Raw genomic sequence first — 18,729 nt, forward strand, 5'->3', positions numbered from 1 at the left:
CATATTTATGACATTATTGCTTTCATGCTCACAAATATACGTATCGTTATATATTTTTAGTTTCACAAATGGGAACAAAGGACATTTCCGTGTTTATATAACAGTACTGACGTCTAACGTCACAACGGTCTTACCGAAATAATTCCCCCGAATTTTTGTTAAATTAAACTCGTACGTATGAGATCAGGCATGTGACTGTTGAAGCGATTGATAACTTATTTTTCTAATTACATTAAAGTACTTTCACGGCAGAATAAAGTTGAGAGATTGAAAATAACTATTGTCTTTATATGGTTTTGTGAATATATCAGCAAATTTTGAGGTATTTCAAAAAACTCGTTATTGCGCAACAGTAACATGGGGATTTATTAATTTTTAGGTACAATACTCACAGATAGTTTTTAGACATGTTTTAGACTTTTGGACAATGTGCAAAGTTGGGAACAAAACTGTAAGAACAAAAAAAGGACTATGCCATTTGTAGACAAATAATCTTGTAGACAAATAATTTATGTTACAATGCTTTGGACAGGCAGCAGACTTGATAGTAATCAATACGCATGGAATTTTTCTTATGATAAGTTTCGATTAGAATAATACTTTGTTTGCATATATCCCAGAGTACCTATTATAAAGCTAAAGATTTGGGTATCTAAATCGAATCAGGAACATCACGATGAGTGACGTTAATGCCAATTTGCCGCAGGTAAGTTCAAGTTTAAACAAGTTTTAAAGAGTATTCACATAAAATTGTTAAAAATCTAATTGTTGTTTCGTTGAATTATTGAACACAGAAAGTAATGTGATGGTTAATATAAAATGAAAGTATTAATCAAGGTTCACTTGATCTATTTATAAATCTTTTTTCAAGTCAAATTTTGAAAAAGTACATAAAACATTCACTTGGGAAAATATCTTAAGTACGATACATTACGAATGTTCATCTAAGACAATATTTTTATTATAGACGTTTAGTCAAAAAGCGGCTGAATGCGTATCTCGTTACGTCGGGCATTCAATCGGGGGAGTTGTATTTTTTCTAGCATATGCAATGGCAAACACTGGGATCGTGACATTCAGGCAAGTATATGAAGTATGGTAGCAATTTAGTGTGTCTTAATTTGAATCACACGAGTAACTTCGAGGTCCACTCGTCACACATACGTGTGTCTTACATGCTTACCTATAGGTCGTATCCATCTAGTACAGTGTTTCCCAACCTTTTTAGGACGCGGACTACTTTCTCACCGGCAAAAACCTTTGCGGAATCAACGTGCGTTGATTGCAACCGTAGGCCTACTCCGTGTGAAGAAGTAATATAACCGAACACAACAAGATTTTAAAGGTATTTCAAAATCGGGAATTCGCCGCAATCACGCGTTTGTTAAAAGAGCTGCATAAATGGCCTTTTCTGTAGCATAATATTCAATCCATGACAACGACGAGAATTCAAAAATGTCTTTATATTTTAATTAATTCAATTGTGTTCATGATCATTCGCGGTTGCGTCGATTGACAAGATAAAAGCATTACTTCTTTAAAATGCCACGACAATCTGCGAACATAATAATGTGAGACTATAGTGCCTGATTATATTTAGTTTTGATACATATTTTTTGCAATCTCGCGATCTCTAATAATTGGGGTATATTAGTAAATCAAAAAAAAAAAATATATATATATATATATCCATCGCCTTGCTTCAATATTAATTTAATTTTGATCATTTTAATCGGCGGTTATGTTGACGAATAAAAGCAATACTACTCAGAATTACTCAAAATATCATGACAATCCGTGGACACAAAAATGCGTGGTAATTTACCGGAGGATATTTTGTTTTGATTCGTATTTTTGTGAATTCGACAAATTTGAGCTGTTTGTACAACACTTACAGCGTATACTACGGTAGTCGTAGCACCCGAAATTTTGCGATTTGCAATGTCTAAAAAAGCGTTTTTAATCGGTCGCGAACCACCATAAAACAAAACTTATGGTGTTCTCAGTTTTATTCTCAGTATTTTGTATGGCCGCTCTCCAATTTAGAAAATTTAGGTTGCCACCAAAGCCCCACCATTGACACCTACCAGAAAAAAAAATTCTTCTTCTTTGTTCGAGCTTGCGAGAAACACCATTCAGGTATCTTTATTCACTCGTGTTTTCGTCGGAAATCCGCAAGTGAGTTGTGAAATCCAATAGTTTGATTAGGCGTTACCAAATTTTACCTGTTACCAAATTTTCGAATAGTAAATTGCTATTCTAATAGTTGAAAATTCGAATATATGCCCAGCCCTACTCAGTATCCAGTAATTATTCAATAGATTAATGTTATGTGAATAAACTTGCTTTTTATGTTTTATGTAAATATTAACGTACGTCGTAATTTGGCGGAAGGTTAAGTTTCGCAAAAACGTTTGCGGCCCGCAGTGAATTTCTGGCTCGTTGCGGACTCATTCGACCGCTCCGCGGACTCATTTGTGAACCACTGATCTAGTAGAACACGAACATTATTATAAATGCAATCAAAGAACAATTTTGCCGAACTCGAAACTTTAATAGTCTGTTGGTCGTCACAAGGTTTACGTGTTTAGTTGTGATCTGATGCATAACCGATGACGTCAATTGTGGCAAACTCTTCTAAATTTATTTTATGGATTTATCATCATTATGGTCGGTCATGTATAACCAACCGGTGGCTCAGAGGTAGTAAAAAAATAAAGTATTTACATCGAGCCAGCGTGTATAGATGACAAACTTAGATTGATCGGCCATAATGAGCTTAAAACGACACAAATATTATTTATATATATATTATATAAATTATGTTAGTATAGGATAGGATTTACATATTTATCCCGGGGGAGAGGAAAGCCGATAAGACGGCTTATCCATATGGCGAACCACGGCCTCTCGTCCGGTTACCATTCCAAGTCGGGTATGGGATTAGTTATACTGTATTGTTTTGTTTTCGGAAGCATGGACTTGGTGGTGGAGGAAGCCGTAACCGACCAGCGGTTACGTGAACCACCCAACGACGGCGAGGAGTCCAGCAATCTTCTCGCACATAACCATTCCTGCATGGGATTCGAACCTGCGAACCCACGCAGAGCAATTAGAGGTGCGGTGGCGAGCGTATTCCTAACGCTTAGCCCGTTGAGCCACACCGCTGCGTTACTAAAGCTATATATGATAATATAACTTTTAGAGTAAAATGAATTTATAACTGGATTGTGAAAATACATCAGCAGGCTTTATTAAAGATTACTAACTTATTTCAGATCAGATAATTTTCTGATTACACGACAAAATCTTTATTAATGTCATTAATTCATCAACTAACACCTTGACACCATAAATAATGTATACATCAGGTTGGTTGTTATTTTTAACCAAATTCATTAACAAGAACCCAATTAGGACCCTTTAAATTAAAAAGTATAAATATCATAAATGACAATTCAGTCAAGATATTTTAACAGTCATTTGCAATTATATTCTGCAGAATGGTGAGGTATAACCGCTATTTCAGTTCAATTGAAATGATTTCTCACTGTCGCTGACTGGATGACTCATTGAGTCTTTGGCGACTCCGCGTCAATTGCTATGAATCAATGTTTCTCGTTTTTTTAGTTTAATGTGTTCTTCTTTTGCTTTCTATTGATTCTTGCATGACGAAATAAAATATCTGAATCTGAATTACTGAATATAAGAGTGATCAGCAGCCTTGTCCATGGGCCACATTTTTTTGTCTCATCCCATCCCATGGAATTCTTATTGGAAATAATTTTCAATAAACAATGCTAAATTTATTTTTGGCGTCTACTAAGTGGAACTACGTGTATAAAGAGACATGCAAAACGACAAATTTGTTGACTTCGTTAACTTTAACAATTCAGAACTATATATCACTAACAAATGAGCTACGGTATGTCCAAACGCATGGACACGATTATACGAAGTCCATAGCGAAATGTTTTGCCGTCAATTCCCCGAAAATCATACGGTAATTTTGGATGAAATATCAGATTTCATAGCATTCATAGAAAATTTAGAAAAAAAAGTAATCGTTTTAGAGGAAAGCCATTTTTATCATAACGATGAAAAGAAAAATCTTTGTCCCATGTGTGTTGTCCCAGTGCTATCCCATTCCATCCCGTAGGCCGTTTCTCATGGACAAGCGTGATGATTAGTGATACAGGAGCTGGATAAAAACCTATTTTTGTAAACGCTTAAATAATACAAGATGAACCTGAAGAGTATAAATTTGTGTGAATTATTGCTGTCATATTAATTTGCATTTCGAATCATATGAATCAAAATATTATTGGCTTTATTACTATTCGAAAGGAACAATTAGTGACTTTCTAACCTTTAAACGTATATACCTCATTCAATGAAAGACAAACATACTGCTATATCAGGCGGACAACGCGTGATTAGATAACCACACTAATGTGTCTGTTTTTGATAAATGAGAAATTACTGTATCGTATACAATGCATTTCGCAATCATCGCCATATGGTTGCAATCTATGAAAGTTTACTTGAATGAAAAATACTATGAATAAAATTACCGAATACTAATAATTTACAAAACGACTATTCAAATAATAATTATGTACCAAACAAATGAGTCTCGAATAGTTAGTCCGATATTGTATATAATTCTGACTGTAATTCTGAAGATTTCAAAATGTTTATTGACAGTGCTTTTTGGTCAGTGGGATTTTAATATCATTGAAAAATAGTTATTTTTGCAGGCCTATAGTTGATTAGCGTAAAATAGTGTGTATATACAAAGATATTACAGTCTCAAGTCTTGACGAAATTATACAAAAACCACTTCAAATATTCATTAAACATATATCATTATTTAAGCGTTGTCTTGGCGATGGAAGCATATTTCACTGGATGTTCGCTTCTTCACATACAAGAGATGGTGCAAGAATAGAATCGAGGAGAAGAACGTATAAATTACTTTGTAAGCTTTTAATTTATGTTTTCTAGCTGCCATTTTTTAAATTGTGTCAATCTCTTAATATTTTACCCTCGTCGACCAAGTTCAAAAATGCTCTATTATTAGATCATCGGCAAGAAAGATGAAATAATGCAAAGAGCATTCAATTCTAAATCGTTGTCAAAGATATTGAACTTTTTAAATTACCTCCATTTCATCTACACCTGCTTTCTCATCATTTGAAGAAAATTGGGTCTAAAATAGTTTCATAATAGGTTTCAAGCACTGGGATGCTCCATTTAATCTTGCCTTGAAATCCAACTCACAAATATAGGCGTCACGGCGATGGTTCTACATTGCCTCCAAGTCCTTGGTATATGAATGGGAAACTGGCCAACGTCGAATTGATCGCCTGGTTAATACTAGCACTATGTAATAAAATAATAGCAGTTTTTCCTGAGCCCGACGACTGTAAAATTTTTTTTTTGAACCATACTTGGCAGTAACACGTCGAATTTGAAAAAAAGCAGTTTGCACATTTATCTGTTTACATTTTTTCGTACTCCCGAAGTATGTGAACCCAGATAGCGGACACCGGAACGTAGTATGTGTACCGCGTTAGGGTTAGGTCATAATTTCGGGTACAAATACTACGGGAGTCGTCACTTGGCTAGTCCCCGAACTCGTAATAGAACCAAGATAAGAAAAATTAGAATAAAATTGTGGCCTATCTCTAACCTGGTACACATACTACGTTCCGGTGTCCGCCATCTTGGTTCCCATACTTTGGGAGTACCCATATTTTTTACATACCTGTAAACGTATAATATTTACTTTCTATATTCCAACATTTCAGCTTGCCATTGAAAAGCATTTGTGCAAGAAAACACGTCAATTTATCAGATTCTTGTTTATCATTGACGTGATCAACTGTGAGTACCATTACATAATTTTACCAGTTCAAATACGAACTACAAAGTTGAATCAACTGTTCCATGAAACTTTATGGGTTTATGTCTTTAATTAACAATGGATTTCGGGTCAACTCGCCGTAGACTATTGAAGATAGATTTTGATCTTTTTTTGCTAAGGAGTTTACAACGTCTATTTATTATTATAATATATGAAAAAGAGGCTGTTTCCATTTCCCAAGCATCTATGAAATATAGAATATGTGACGGGTGCAGTGAAGACAAGAAAAGTCTGTTTAGATTGTTAATTGCTCATAATTCAGCAGTAATAGTTAACCAATCTATCTTATATAAGCTGTTCACCTCAAGCAAGCTTACTAGAAAAGTGGATTGCAGTTAATATAGCACCATCGGTGTAATAAAGATATTAGTGCTGATTTTTTTTATATTCATTCAATCTATTTTTCACGTAGGCACCGCTTTCTACTACAAGATTTGTCAATCATTATTTGAGTCTCTTGTGTTTGAAAACCATGTTGAAGTTAAATACAGGTGATATTTTCTGACACTATTCTGTTTTTCAATAGAGAGCAGGCAATTATATTCAACTTAATATAGTATTCCTTATCGCTAACACGAATTATTTTGGGGTGAATCTTACGTAATCAAGAGAATTAAAACATTTATTTCTATATCTCAACTTTGAGTGTCCGGGGTATAATTTGGTCTATCATTGTACTCGCATTCCTGGCTCACAATAATTATTTTTATGTAGCAAGATATTGACTTTAATGTAACTTTGTTGCATCATCAATCGTCTGTGTGTTGACTTTTTGTTATCACGACTAAAGAAACTCAAATCGCTCATGCTCACGAATTGCTCACGCTTTTATTAATATGACAAATTTATAGACTATTGAACTTGTTTATGAGAATCGAATAATTATACTTTAAAGATGTTTTTCAACATTTGCCATCGTATAGCATGTTGTTAAAAAATCATTTGAAAAATATGTTGAATTATGTATACAGAACTGGAACAACAGTTATTGCCTGTACTCTGACCACGGTATTCCTCATCGGAATGGAATATGGTAAGATTCATATTTCGTAAAGAAACTGTAGGTGATATGTTATCCCCACTTTAAAAGTTCAAACTATATTTTCTGCAATGCATGGCGTATGTAGATAATAAGCCTTTAGTAGCTTACCAAATATAAGGGTTTTAAAAATCTTAGCACGGTTTCAATCAAATAAGCGTTGTTTAAATATAACTTATGTTAAACGCATTCAATGTTTTAGGTCAAAAATATTGGCTGAAGTCTCACAGATCTTCACAGGTAAAAACATATCTTTATTTGGCGCTCCAGAGGTAGGTGTACCAATATAGAGGTAACTAATTTTGTTCGCCCATTTTACATCATTTTGTGTAAAGGAACTGAAAACTATGGGCAAGGAGTATATTCACTTGGCTAACACAGATAGTTCCGAACTCGGAAAGGAAAATCGGAATAAAATTATGGCCCAACCCTAACCTGGTACACATACTACGAGAGTACTCTTTTTTCATTGTTATGGCTTAATTTATAACAGTAATTATCAATCATTTTCAAACTAACTTCTTGAGATTTAAAACTTTATCAAATTCTGAAAATCGCTATTGTCAAAGGAGATTTTTTGAAATAATCAATTCATTCAATACAAAAATTAGAATTGCTTTTATTATCTCTAATAAAAACTATTTGCAATGTTTAATTGCACCAAAGAAAGTAAACAATGAAAGCGAGGCAATGACAAATTCATAATGTCTATATTAATAAATACAAATATGTGATTATACTTAACTATTACCAATGAATCATTGTATTCCTATTAAACTTTTTAATGGCAGAAATTGATTACAAGCATCAATATGTCTCGGGTTCAAGCTGGTGTAATTCTCCTTGACCAAAGTGAGTAAACTTTGCAACCTTGATTTTACTTCACCGACCTAAAAGATAAACTTATTCAATAAAACATAGAGGACTAAAAACAGTGTTTAATTCGCATTCGACAAAATGTATTAAAATAGAATAAATGTTCATTATAAGCATGTTTATCAAAATTTAAACTGGCGTTGTGTTTTTCATTTAACGTTGCGCAAAATATGATTTTTGATATTACACTATTTTGACGGCTTTATCAAGTTTTAGTGTGTTTGTGGTAGGTTTTGGACGGTTTTTATAATTTTTTACTCAAGATCTGCACTTTGGAGAACCACAAAAAAAACTCCAATTCGTTATTTCTCTAATGTTTAAATAAGCTTAGTTTTTAATTGTGACAGAAGATGTAATTTGGCTAGTTATTGTAACTGGTATTAATGGTATGTTATAATGGATATTTTAATTTATAACTCCCGATTTGTCAATGCAATATCGTTTTTGCGAAGCAGTTCTGTATGTTTTTCCTAAAATATGAACTCATTGCTTTATAGGTAACAGTCACAGAATACAGCCTGAAAAAGATAAAAGAATAAATTTGGAAGGTAAATGTATATATTTATTTATATTTATTTGGAAATTAATATCGAAAAATGTTAGTGTGACGTAACCAGGCATAATACATACACTACAGCGTATTTTAAATATTTCAGCCGTTGAAAGAGAAATGAACAACTACAATCGTAAACGACCAGTATTACTCCTTCTATTTATGCTTTTGTTATTTTCAACAATTACCGTCAGTTACGACACAGTCAGCTCGGAGGAGTTGAAAATAATATTCAATGCAAGCACTCAATGCTCCGGATTGTCGCAACCGATTGCTTTTGCAAATTTCGACACCAGGGTCAGTCTGGTTACTTGTCAGTTTTTTACTCTGCTTCATTTCTTGGTATTGAAAAATAAAATGTAAAAATTGGTAAAAAGATGATTTTTATTATTCCAGATTTTCAGTGCAACAGCTATCGTCATCTTTGCGCTAAAGAATTATACTTTGATGCTGCCTGTCTGCGTGGAGGAATTGAAGTACTGTTTTTTTGTTATTATGCCATCAAAGATGATAACTGGGTTTTTATTCGATTCTCTTTTCCAAGCGCATGAACTTATACTAATCTATACCATGGCCCTGTATTAGTCCAACAAAACAAGACATTTTTGATATTGCATTGATTGTGCTCCATACAAATTTTAAGATAATAAAGCAATGTCACAAACATTTCGTTTCAATCACATAAACACTTCTTTAGAAAAAAAAACTCAACCTTCCACAGAAATTGTGAAATTAAAAATTATGTCAAACTGAACAAGAAATAAACTTGATCTGATAATATTTTACATTTAGATATCCGAAAAAAGAATTTACAACGCTTGTGTTTTGGTCAGAAGCAACCCTGGTTCTAATTTATACATTGTTTGCAATGTCAGTTTATATGACATTCGGAGGTAAATGTTAAAATGGATGTATGCTGTTCAATATTGTTATTGAACATTTTGACTGTATGTACGTTAAAATGAACGTCGTTAGACGCATTATTCCTGATTAATGGGGTCTGATATGGCACACCCACTATATAGAAGTAATTGTGGTTCTATACATATACTAGACCCGATTAAAGTTCATCGCATTGGGATACAATTAAATAAAGTTTATTTGGAGTAGAATTTTTCCCCGGTAACAATGTTAGAAAAAAAATAGAAACAAATCAATTTTAGTACTACTTCTAACAAAACCAATAAAAGTTGTTTTTTAAATATTTCAAAAAATGTAACGTTTGATTAGTAATATTAGCTTCATAATTGTTCATTTCAATTCTTTTTTTTATTATTAAGAATCCGTTTCACCATTGTTTTTGACAAGTTACGGAAAAAATATTGTCGGATTTCCTTTGGTTTGCATCGCCCTTGCCATGACCCTAAATGCGATGCTTCTCAGAATTATCGGGGTAAGCAGCTACTATTTCCCTTTTTTGATTCTTGTTTTTTTATTGGTTTATCTATATATAAGCTACCTTTTAGTTGAATCTAACCTCATGTGTATTACTCTTGTGCATACTTTTTCACCAATTGTTCCGTATTTGGCTGTTTCAATTTAAAACAACTCCAAGACACAGTTTATTCCGGATATTGACGTTATAATCATTGATGGAACTCAAAATGTTAGAAACAGGTTCTTTTTGGTGTCAAATTTGCTAACAACAGGCTATCATTTGAAAATACATATGTCATGCCACGACGTGAGCTAGATTAACATTGGAAAGCTTTAAATAAATCTAAATTATAGCATCCGAACTGCCCAATTTCTGCTATTGTCTAATTAAGTCTAAAACAAAAACTAAAAAACAATGATCACGACATTCGCAGAACGAATTCCCTTGAATCTCACACCACTGGTTAAACCCAGTGTGCAGTATTTTAACGTAACATATTTGTATACAGTGCATCAAGCTGATACAAGTATTGTTCATTGACAACGACACAGAAAATGTTTTCTGGCTTGTTGTAATATTTTCAATATTTGGATCTCTTCTGTTGGCACTCGTTGTAAAAGACACGGTATACCTTGTGGTACTTGCAGGTAACCCGAGTTTTAATATTGTTCATCATATCTTTATTGAAGTTGAATAACCAAAATTATTTACCATTTCGCACTGTATTTGGAGTCTTTTTTTATAGGCGCACTTTCCTCGAACCACATTTTAGTTGTTATTACATTTCTAATGCTTTTATATCCTTTTACGTTAATATTTCATTCTGAATTTGATTAAGATGGTAGCAACAATCGTTATAAGGGGATCCCGAAGTATGCGAACCAAGATGGCGGACATCGGAATGTAATATGTGTACTAGGTTAGGGTTAGGCCATAATTTTAGGTATAAATACTACGGGAGGCTCTTGGCTAGTCTTCGAACTGATAATAGGACTAAAATAAGGAAAATTGGAAAAAAATTATCGCCTAACCCTAACCTGTTACCCATGTTACGTTCCGATGTCCGCCATCTTGGTTCGCATACTTCGGGAGCACCCGGTATAAAATGTTTTCACATAACAGTTCAGCACGTTGCCAATATGTAAACAGCTAATTATCGTTTTTTAACATTATTGATCCCATGTAGTAACGGTGTGGGTTTTACAAAGTAAAGGCGTGAACAAGGGAGCTTTTGTAGAAATCCCCCGCCAGTTATGCAAAAATGTGAGATTCGTGAAAGACACTCTTGCCGCGTTCCAGTGCTGCAGATTGCGCTCGCCACATTTTAAGTACTGCAAAATTCTTTCTGAATGTTATTCCTAACTAAATAATTACTAATTTTATATTTTGGCGATGGCGGGGGTGGTTTTAACAGTTGAGGCTAAATTCTGAACTTGTCTTAAGCATGTTATTATATAGTTGAATTCACGTTGTCAGGTTATTTCCAGTTTTTATTTTCCAGGTTCAGTGACTTGCAACCTGCTTTGCATAATCTTTCCTTGCATCTCCTACTTGAAGTTTAAGAAATCCAGAAGAGAATTCAGTTTTGACATTGTACCGGTATGTTAACTGCTTGTTAGAACGATACTCAATAAATTTATTTATTGCTTGTCATCATATAGTTACAACTGACAACTGTTATGTTTGAATTTATTATTTGATAAAATACTGTCTAACATCTTTGATCTCAATATGCATTAAAATGGCTGCAAAAAACAAAATCAAACAAATACGGAACATATACAAAACAAAATTGTAAATCAGTGTTACAGTTCAATTGATGGTATGCTAACTGCTTGTTAGAACGATACTCAATAAATTTATTTATTGCTTGTCATCATATAGTTACAACTGACAACTGTTATGTTTGAATTTATTATTTGATAAAATACTGTCTAACATCTTTGATCTCAATATGCATTAAAATGGCTGCAAAAAACAAAATCAAACAAATACGGAACATATACAAAACAAAATTGTAAATCAGTGTTACAGTTCAATTGATGAATTCATACCAGTTGCAATAGTTTGATTGATTTAACTTATCGTGATTGATTTCAACAGTGCAGCTTTTTTTAATTTTTTTTATTCTATTTATTTCAGACTTTCTGCAGCCTTTTATGGCATAGCGTGTTGCTGATGTCTGCACCGTTCACTCTCTACACGCTTGATCCTAATATAGGTATAGGTTGTAGAAAAATTTTCAACATTTACTGGAAATGATCCATCCAACTTTATTTTGAACTACATCTTTGTATAAAGTATATATATTGAGGAAAAAGTTTGATACATTTAAGATGATTATTCCTGTTGAACTTGATAACATTTGCTAATGAAAACATACAACTGGGTCAAAATTCAAGTAAATAAAACACCATATTCAAGAATTGAAACTTTTCCACAATTTCATATTTTGATAGTGTAGATTAGCACTACGGTATTTTTACATAGCCGATATTTATTACCACGACTATATATAAATATATTTTTATTTCAATTTGCTTAAATCTGCTTGGACATTTTATATTTTTTACTGCAGTGGAGCAAATTGAAAACTTTTATTTTGCCAAGCTCCCTGTTATTTGCTATATATATTTTACCGGGACTAAACAATGAGCAAACACTTTACATAGCTGCAAATTCTAGAACTGATTAGGGTTTATCATTATCTTATATATAGAAAAATGTTACTGGATTTTAACATTATTATTTTACAAAATGCTCCGTATTGTTATATTCATATGCAAATCAAAGAGTTATTATTTGAAGAGCAATAATTTAATATCGTGTAAAGATGTCATCAATCGATCTTCTACTACTGAAAGGTTAAAATCGACTGAGTCAAATGTCAAGACCTACATTACAACAGCTAAATTAAACCCAACAAACAAAGTATTAAAATCAGATATAGATCCAATTATTCTCACCACTTATTGCAACAAATAAATGGGGAGAATATATTTCTACATAAACTTCAGAAGTGAAAAAGCAAAACAAATTTATTCTAGTTCAATTTGGATTGATGATATGTTGATTGCATCAGTTGTAAGAAAATATTCAGTATCGCTATATTTTTATATTCCGTGGGTTTCGGACTTCGAAGAATCTTTGGATGTTGTGTTATATGTTGGATGCATTATGACAATAATATTAATTACAGACCACAACGCCATCTTAAAAGTAATGTGCTATTTTCAGTATTAAATGTAAAAATGCACTTTTATTTTATACAATTTATTATTATCTTAATTGTATTGTGACATCTATATTAAAAATCATATTCCTATAATATGTTATGATGAATTCCAAAATAATTGTACGAAACAAAGTATTGCGTCACAGAGCCCTAACTTGGCAAATTATCTGTGGGATCATGCCAAAAGAACGCATGGTAGCGCCATAGATAAAACACTGGTGAAGTTAACTTGAAATGGCGCGTATATAAAGATATTACTTTCTATTCAAATACTTTTATTAATTAAACGAGGAAATGTAAAAAGGTGTGAATTGTGCAGGGTTGAAGCTAATGAATTGTCTCGTGTCGGATTGAAATCGCACTCTTCTGAAGACTTGATATGACTGAAGGTAATTTTCGAATCAAAAATTACACCACTCGATTCAATCTTTTGTGAAATTTAAAAATGTGAATACAACTAAAACGTCACTGGAGTCCGGCAGATAAGTGGCGATTTTGGGCCCCACCTTGCCGTGCCATACCGCTGAAAAGAGAAGAGGGAATTGAGGACTCCTTACAGTGACGTACATCACCCACATAACCTCAGGCAGATCACAGCTTTCATAACCAGTTCTTTGTTTAAAATTTAACCAGACGAGAGACCGTGGTACGTCTTGTGTGTCGCTGCTCGATAACTAGGTTCCTCGCCACTTCCCATCCCAGTAAACTGTAATTTTCATATTTTTCTCGTACTTTCTGTGTTCAATCGTTTCTTTATTTACTGATTAAAAAAAAATTGACTTTACTCGCCAAGTGATTAAGCCATATTTGCGGCTTTTCACTCCCCTGGGATAAATAACTTGTACCCTATCCATGTTATCAAACATTTTTTGAATGAATTCTATCTAGGCATATATAGGGCGTCCCAAAATAAATGGAACCCATGAATTCGATTACCCAGCCACTACCCACCCAAAATTTGAAACTGGTAAATCTATTGGGTTTCAAGAAAACAATCTTGAGGAGTAAGTACCGCAATCTTCTCGCTCATAAATATCTCTCACGGCATACGAACCCGCAAAGGATAATAACATGTGTGGCATGCTTAATCCTCACGCTTAGTACGATGTGTCATGCCGCTGAAGAGAGTGAATCGCGAACACCTTACTGTGACGTACATCACTCACATAACCTCTGGCAGATCCATAACCAGTTCTTTGTTTCAAAATTTAACCGGACGAGAGACCGTGGTACCTTGAGTGTCGGCGTCGCTGCTCGATAACCAGCTTTGGTTCTTCGCGACTTCCCTTCTCCAGTAAAACTGTATTTTTCATTTTTTTTCTCTTATCTTCTGTGTTCATATTTTATTTACTGATTGAAAAAAAAAATTTGATTTTACTCGCCAAGTGATTGGGCCATCTTAGCGGCTCTCCACTCCCCGGGATAAATAGCTTCTATCCTATCCATGTTATTAGGCACTGCGATGAATTCTACCTAGGCATATACAAGGTGTCCCAAAATCAATGAAACCCAATAATTCGATTACCAATTTTGTGGGTTCCATTAATTTTGGGACACCCTGTAGGGCCAAGGGTCTCAAACACGCGGCCCGCGCGCCGCATGCGACCGCAAAGCGATTTTTTGCTGCCCGCGTCGAAGTTGAGATTTTTCCAGAAAAAAAACTAAAATATTACGATGTCAACTATGAGTTTTATCGTGTTCATATTTTTTCTAGTGTAATATTTAAATTGTAAATTCAATAATTTTGATTTCGTTTTTATGATGACGAAATAAACAAGTTTCTGTCAGATCATTGAAGTGTGCAGTACTGAATGAATCATCAATCTGCAGTTAACGCAAAACTAGATTATTATAAACTTTTTATAAATGGTGAACCCATACGTAATGGCCAATAAGCGTAAATGTTCGGAGGAGCACAGAATATTTTATGTGGAATAAGAGAATCTGTATTTTCTGTGAAATTATAATAACAAGGTTCAGTGTCTCATATGTTGTCCAATTATTTCTGTTCGAAAATAATACAACATCCGACAACATTACGGATCATTACATAAAGAAAAATATCATGTCTATACTGAAACAATTCGTCACTAAAAGGTATTGCAATTAAAATATTCACTGATAAAACAAATTTTTCTCAGACATGAACAAAACTTGTGAAGCTTCGGTGAAAGCAAGCATTGCCATAAGTGAGATGATTGCGAAATCGTCGGGTCCTTTTGTTGTAGGAAGCTTTATTAAAGAGTGTATGTTGAGGGCTTGCAAAGTAATTAGCAGCATTTTAGCACAGTGAAGATTACCAAATCAGCCTTTCGCACACGACTAGCGCACAAGAGTTTATATGCTGTCATAGGACTAGCAAACCAGCGTAAATTAAGGCCAAACAACGCAGTCTCTCACCGCTACAAAACGGTTACATATATCCAGCACAAGTAAATTAATATGTTTCATGTCTCGTTTGGTGTAAGATTCAACTGTAATTTCAACGAATATATTCTGATTTTCTTTGTAATTTTTGTATAGCAATTTAGAACCTAATTTGTTTGCCTATTTTTTGTACCTTATTTGTTGCCCGCGTCGTCAATAAATTTCAAAAAGTGGCCCGCGACATATTTTGAGTTGGAGACCCTTGAGGTAGACGAAGGCTAGGCCACAGAAACAATTTCAGGTGGGTCATAAACCTATTAAAATTGTTAGAGTAGTAATTTATTTGTGTCACTTTATTTAAATTTTTATTGTAGTAGCAATGAATGATGATGCTTTTTATTGCTATAAAGTGGTAATTTTCATTCTGATTATTAGAGGTAGAATCTCTATTTTTGCGGAAAGAAATTTCGTTTTTTCTCTAGTTTTTTCCTTGCATTAAATAATGAATTGACCACAGAATTATATTGAACGAAAATAAGCCACTTAAAATAGGTTGAGGACCACTGGTCTAGAGAGTGGAATATATCACCACTGTGCAAATGAGTTAACATACAATTAGCCCATTTGCAAAATGTGTATGTCATTTCTGATCCAGGATTTCAACTTTTGAATATTACGACAAGGATGATGCATAGCCTATATGTTTTGAATGAACCTCCTATAATATGAATAGGAACAAGCAGGCGCATTAGTAATTATTGGACACGTAGTGGACATAACGATCGTTTCAATATTATGTTGTTCTTGTTCTTGTTCTTGTTCTTTGACACGTTTTTAAAAAGTCGCTTTTCTCTTTGATTACTGGACTAATTGCTTTGAAATTTTCAGTGGTTGAAGATGAAATTTTTCTCCAGAAGGCTATTACTTTTATTTATTTCAAATATTTCTGTTAGCTCTGTAAGATTTGTTTTTGTTTGCTATGACGTCACTAAACGTTCTGCGGATATCGGACGCCATTTTGTGTCCAACGGACCATCTTGCAATTTCAATTCACGCTGTCACAAGACAGGAGTTCTGGTACCGTAACACAGCGCGGTGACACTGAACTAACTCGTAGCTGTCAAAAGCTTGAAAATCCATACAAATATGAGAAATAAAAAGATGAAACTTGGCAGGTGGGTAGAGTTGTGTTTTATTTAACCATATTTGAAAGTTTCGCGTTTCTACATTTGAGGGAGGGGGAATAGGGGGTGTGCATTTCCGATACGTCGATAATATCTTTGTCAACCAATTTGCGGCCACCGTGTTTTCGTCTGTTTGATTGCTGTGATGTGGTGCTTTGTTTATAATTTAACGAGTTTTGTTCGAAATAACCGTGTTCTTGAAATATATGACGGTCAGAAATGCAATTAGAAGCCTAATGTGTTCACGCTGTCACAAGACCAACAATTGTCAACCAATTTGCGACCACCGTGTTTTGTCTGTTTGATTGCTGTATGGCTGCGTATGCGATAGTCTCGACGCAGCAGAAACGATGATCAAGGCTTGAAATCCGCACACTGTGGTCGCACACTGGTAGTTCGGTCGCAAATACGTCTTTCGAGTGCCGTACTTTGGGGATTTGTATAGCTTGAACCCTTTGTCGTAGAAAGTTAATACGAGGTTTAGCGTGTAGAATAAATGCCGCCAATGCACCCACGGTGAAAAAATTAACGGGTTTGATATATTGGTTTTTGTTTTATAGCGGTTTGAATGAAATTGTCCGCAGACTGGCTACACCACCCTAGGCCTGGTGAGTTGTCCGTGTAGTCAAATTGTCCATCAGCCCTAAACGGCTATGACAGTCACTGTACCAAAAATTGTACCCCGATTCGGCTGGTGTTAAGTTGACGCATGTTATTTAGTAACGTTTTTATGTGAAATGTTTGACTGTGGTTCGGTACCTGATCCGATAATACGGTACATAATTGACTCATATCACGAGATATTTCAACTGATGTTTCAATTGTCACAGGACCTAAAATATCTATGACAGTCCCTGTACCGTCACGGTACCCCGATACAGGTACAGGTACTGGTCACCGCCGGTATGTTAGTCGTTGGTCACCGCATATGATTTTTGGGGAATTGTTCTGCGTGTCCATATATTTGAGCATTGCTCTCTTGTTAGACAATATCATTGAAAATTGCCTAGCCATCCAGAATGTACATTATCTACTACGGTACTAGTGACGACTAAAAAAGCTTGGCAAGGTAGGGAGGGGTAATCAAAGTAATGGCAGTCATGAATCAACTGAAGTTCTGGTTGATTTTGTGGAGTCGGTACAATATCAAAGGTACACCAGGTGGCAGTTCAACCGTTTGACCCAACCCCTTGAGCTATAAAACATACTTCACGAAACCGGTAGTCGATATGGCTGGTTATGAGATCGGTAAGGTGGCAGATATTTTCAGAATAATTAATTGGTATAGGTAGGGTTACCATATTTTTGTGACTTCAAATCGGGACGCCTCGACAACGACCCCTTAGCTATGATTTTACAACTTCACATTTTCCGATTTTACTACATAGGCCTACATTTAAAGCTGTCTCGGCTGTCTTTATTGACCATATTGTTATCGGAATTTCATGCGCATATTCACTGTCAATATATAGGGTTCAGTTCGAAAAATAGGAAGGAATTTACGCTAACGATACCGGTACAAATAATTCGACTAATTAGTATTGGTTTTACATGCGATACGTCTGTCATCAATGGGAATCAGCGGGAAACGAATGCATTCACCTTCAGTAAGTAGGCTAGCGCTGCGCTACACAGAAACAATAGTAACGAGAACATGTTTGTGTATTATGCTGGAAAAGCGGGACTTTTGGCTGACTTATCGGGACGGCGGGACAAAACGCTGAAAAGCGGGACGTATGGTAAGCCTAGGTATAGGTAAAGAAACAGCAACCTCACGGACAAATCCTACAAGGAAAAACTAAATCATAACTTTAATTTTGAATAACGCAGAGAATAGAATAGCGCATTACAAAACATATTTAACCCAAAATTTATAATATCGTTATGTTATCTCTTATTGAAATACAATTTTTATGTGCTTGATGTTTTGAATAAATAAAAACCAAACTTGGTAAGAGCAGAACTGTACCACTGCACTTAACACTGTATTAAAGCTTATCCGCTAATAATGGTAATTCGAATGTGAATTTCCAAATGATATCCGTATCCCTATACATCTGCTTCTTCAAATCCATATTACGTTCCAAGATGCTAATCAAGGTGAACATAAAATTATATTGTAAAATTAAATGTGAGTACGTATTTGCAGTAATTTGCGGCTTGACGGG

General features: G+C 34.4%; 1 protein-coding gene across 1 annotated transcript; it reads left to right on the forward strand.

The window, feature by feature from the left end:
* Positions 1–676: 676 nt before the first annotated feature.
* Positions 677–13,867, forward strand: LOC120328287 (uncharacterized). The gene is made up of 14 exons (XM_039394730.2): positions 677–706; positions 5,814–5,889; positions 6,342–6,420; positions 6,901–6,962; positions 7,171–7,208; positions 7,760–7,820; positions 8,342–8,392; positions 8,501–8,694; positions 8,794–8,873; positions 9,190–9,290; positions 9,678–9,790; positions 10,284–10,422; positions 11,277–11,374; positions 11,918–13,867. Exons 1-14 carry the CDS (start codon positions 677–679, stop codon positions 12,035–12,037), a joined length of 1,242 nt encoding a protein of 413 aa, XP_039250664.2. The 3' UTR covers positions 12,038–13,867.
* The last annotated feature ends 4,862 nt before the right edge of the window (positions 13,868–18,729 follow it).

This window comes from Styela clava, chromosome 7 (assembly GCF_964204865.1).
Source record: "Styela clava chromosome 7, kaStyClav1.hap1.2, whole genome shotgun sequence".
Taxonomy (NCBI): Eukaryota; Metazoa; Chordata; class Ascidiacea; order Stolidobranchia; family Styelidae; genus Styela; species Styela clava.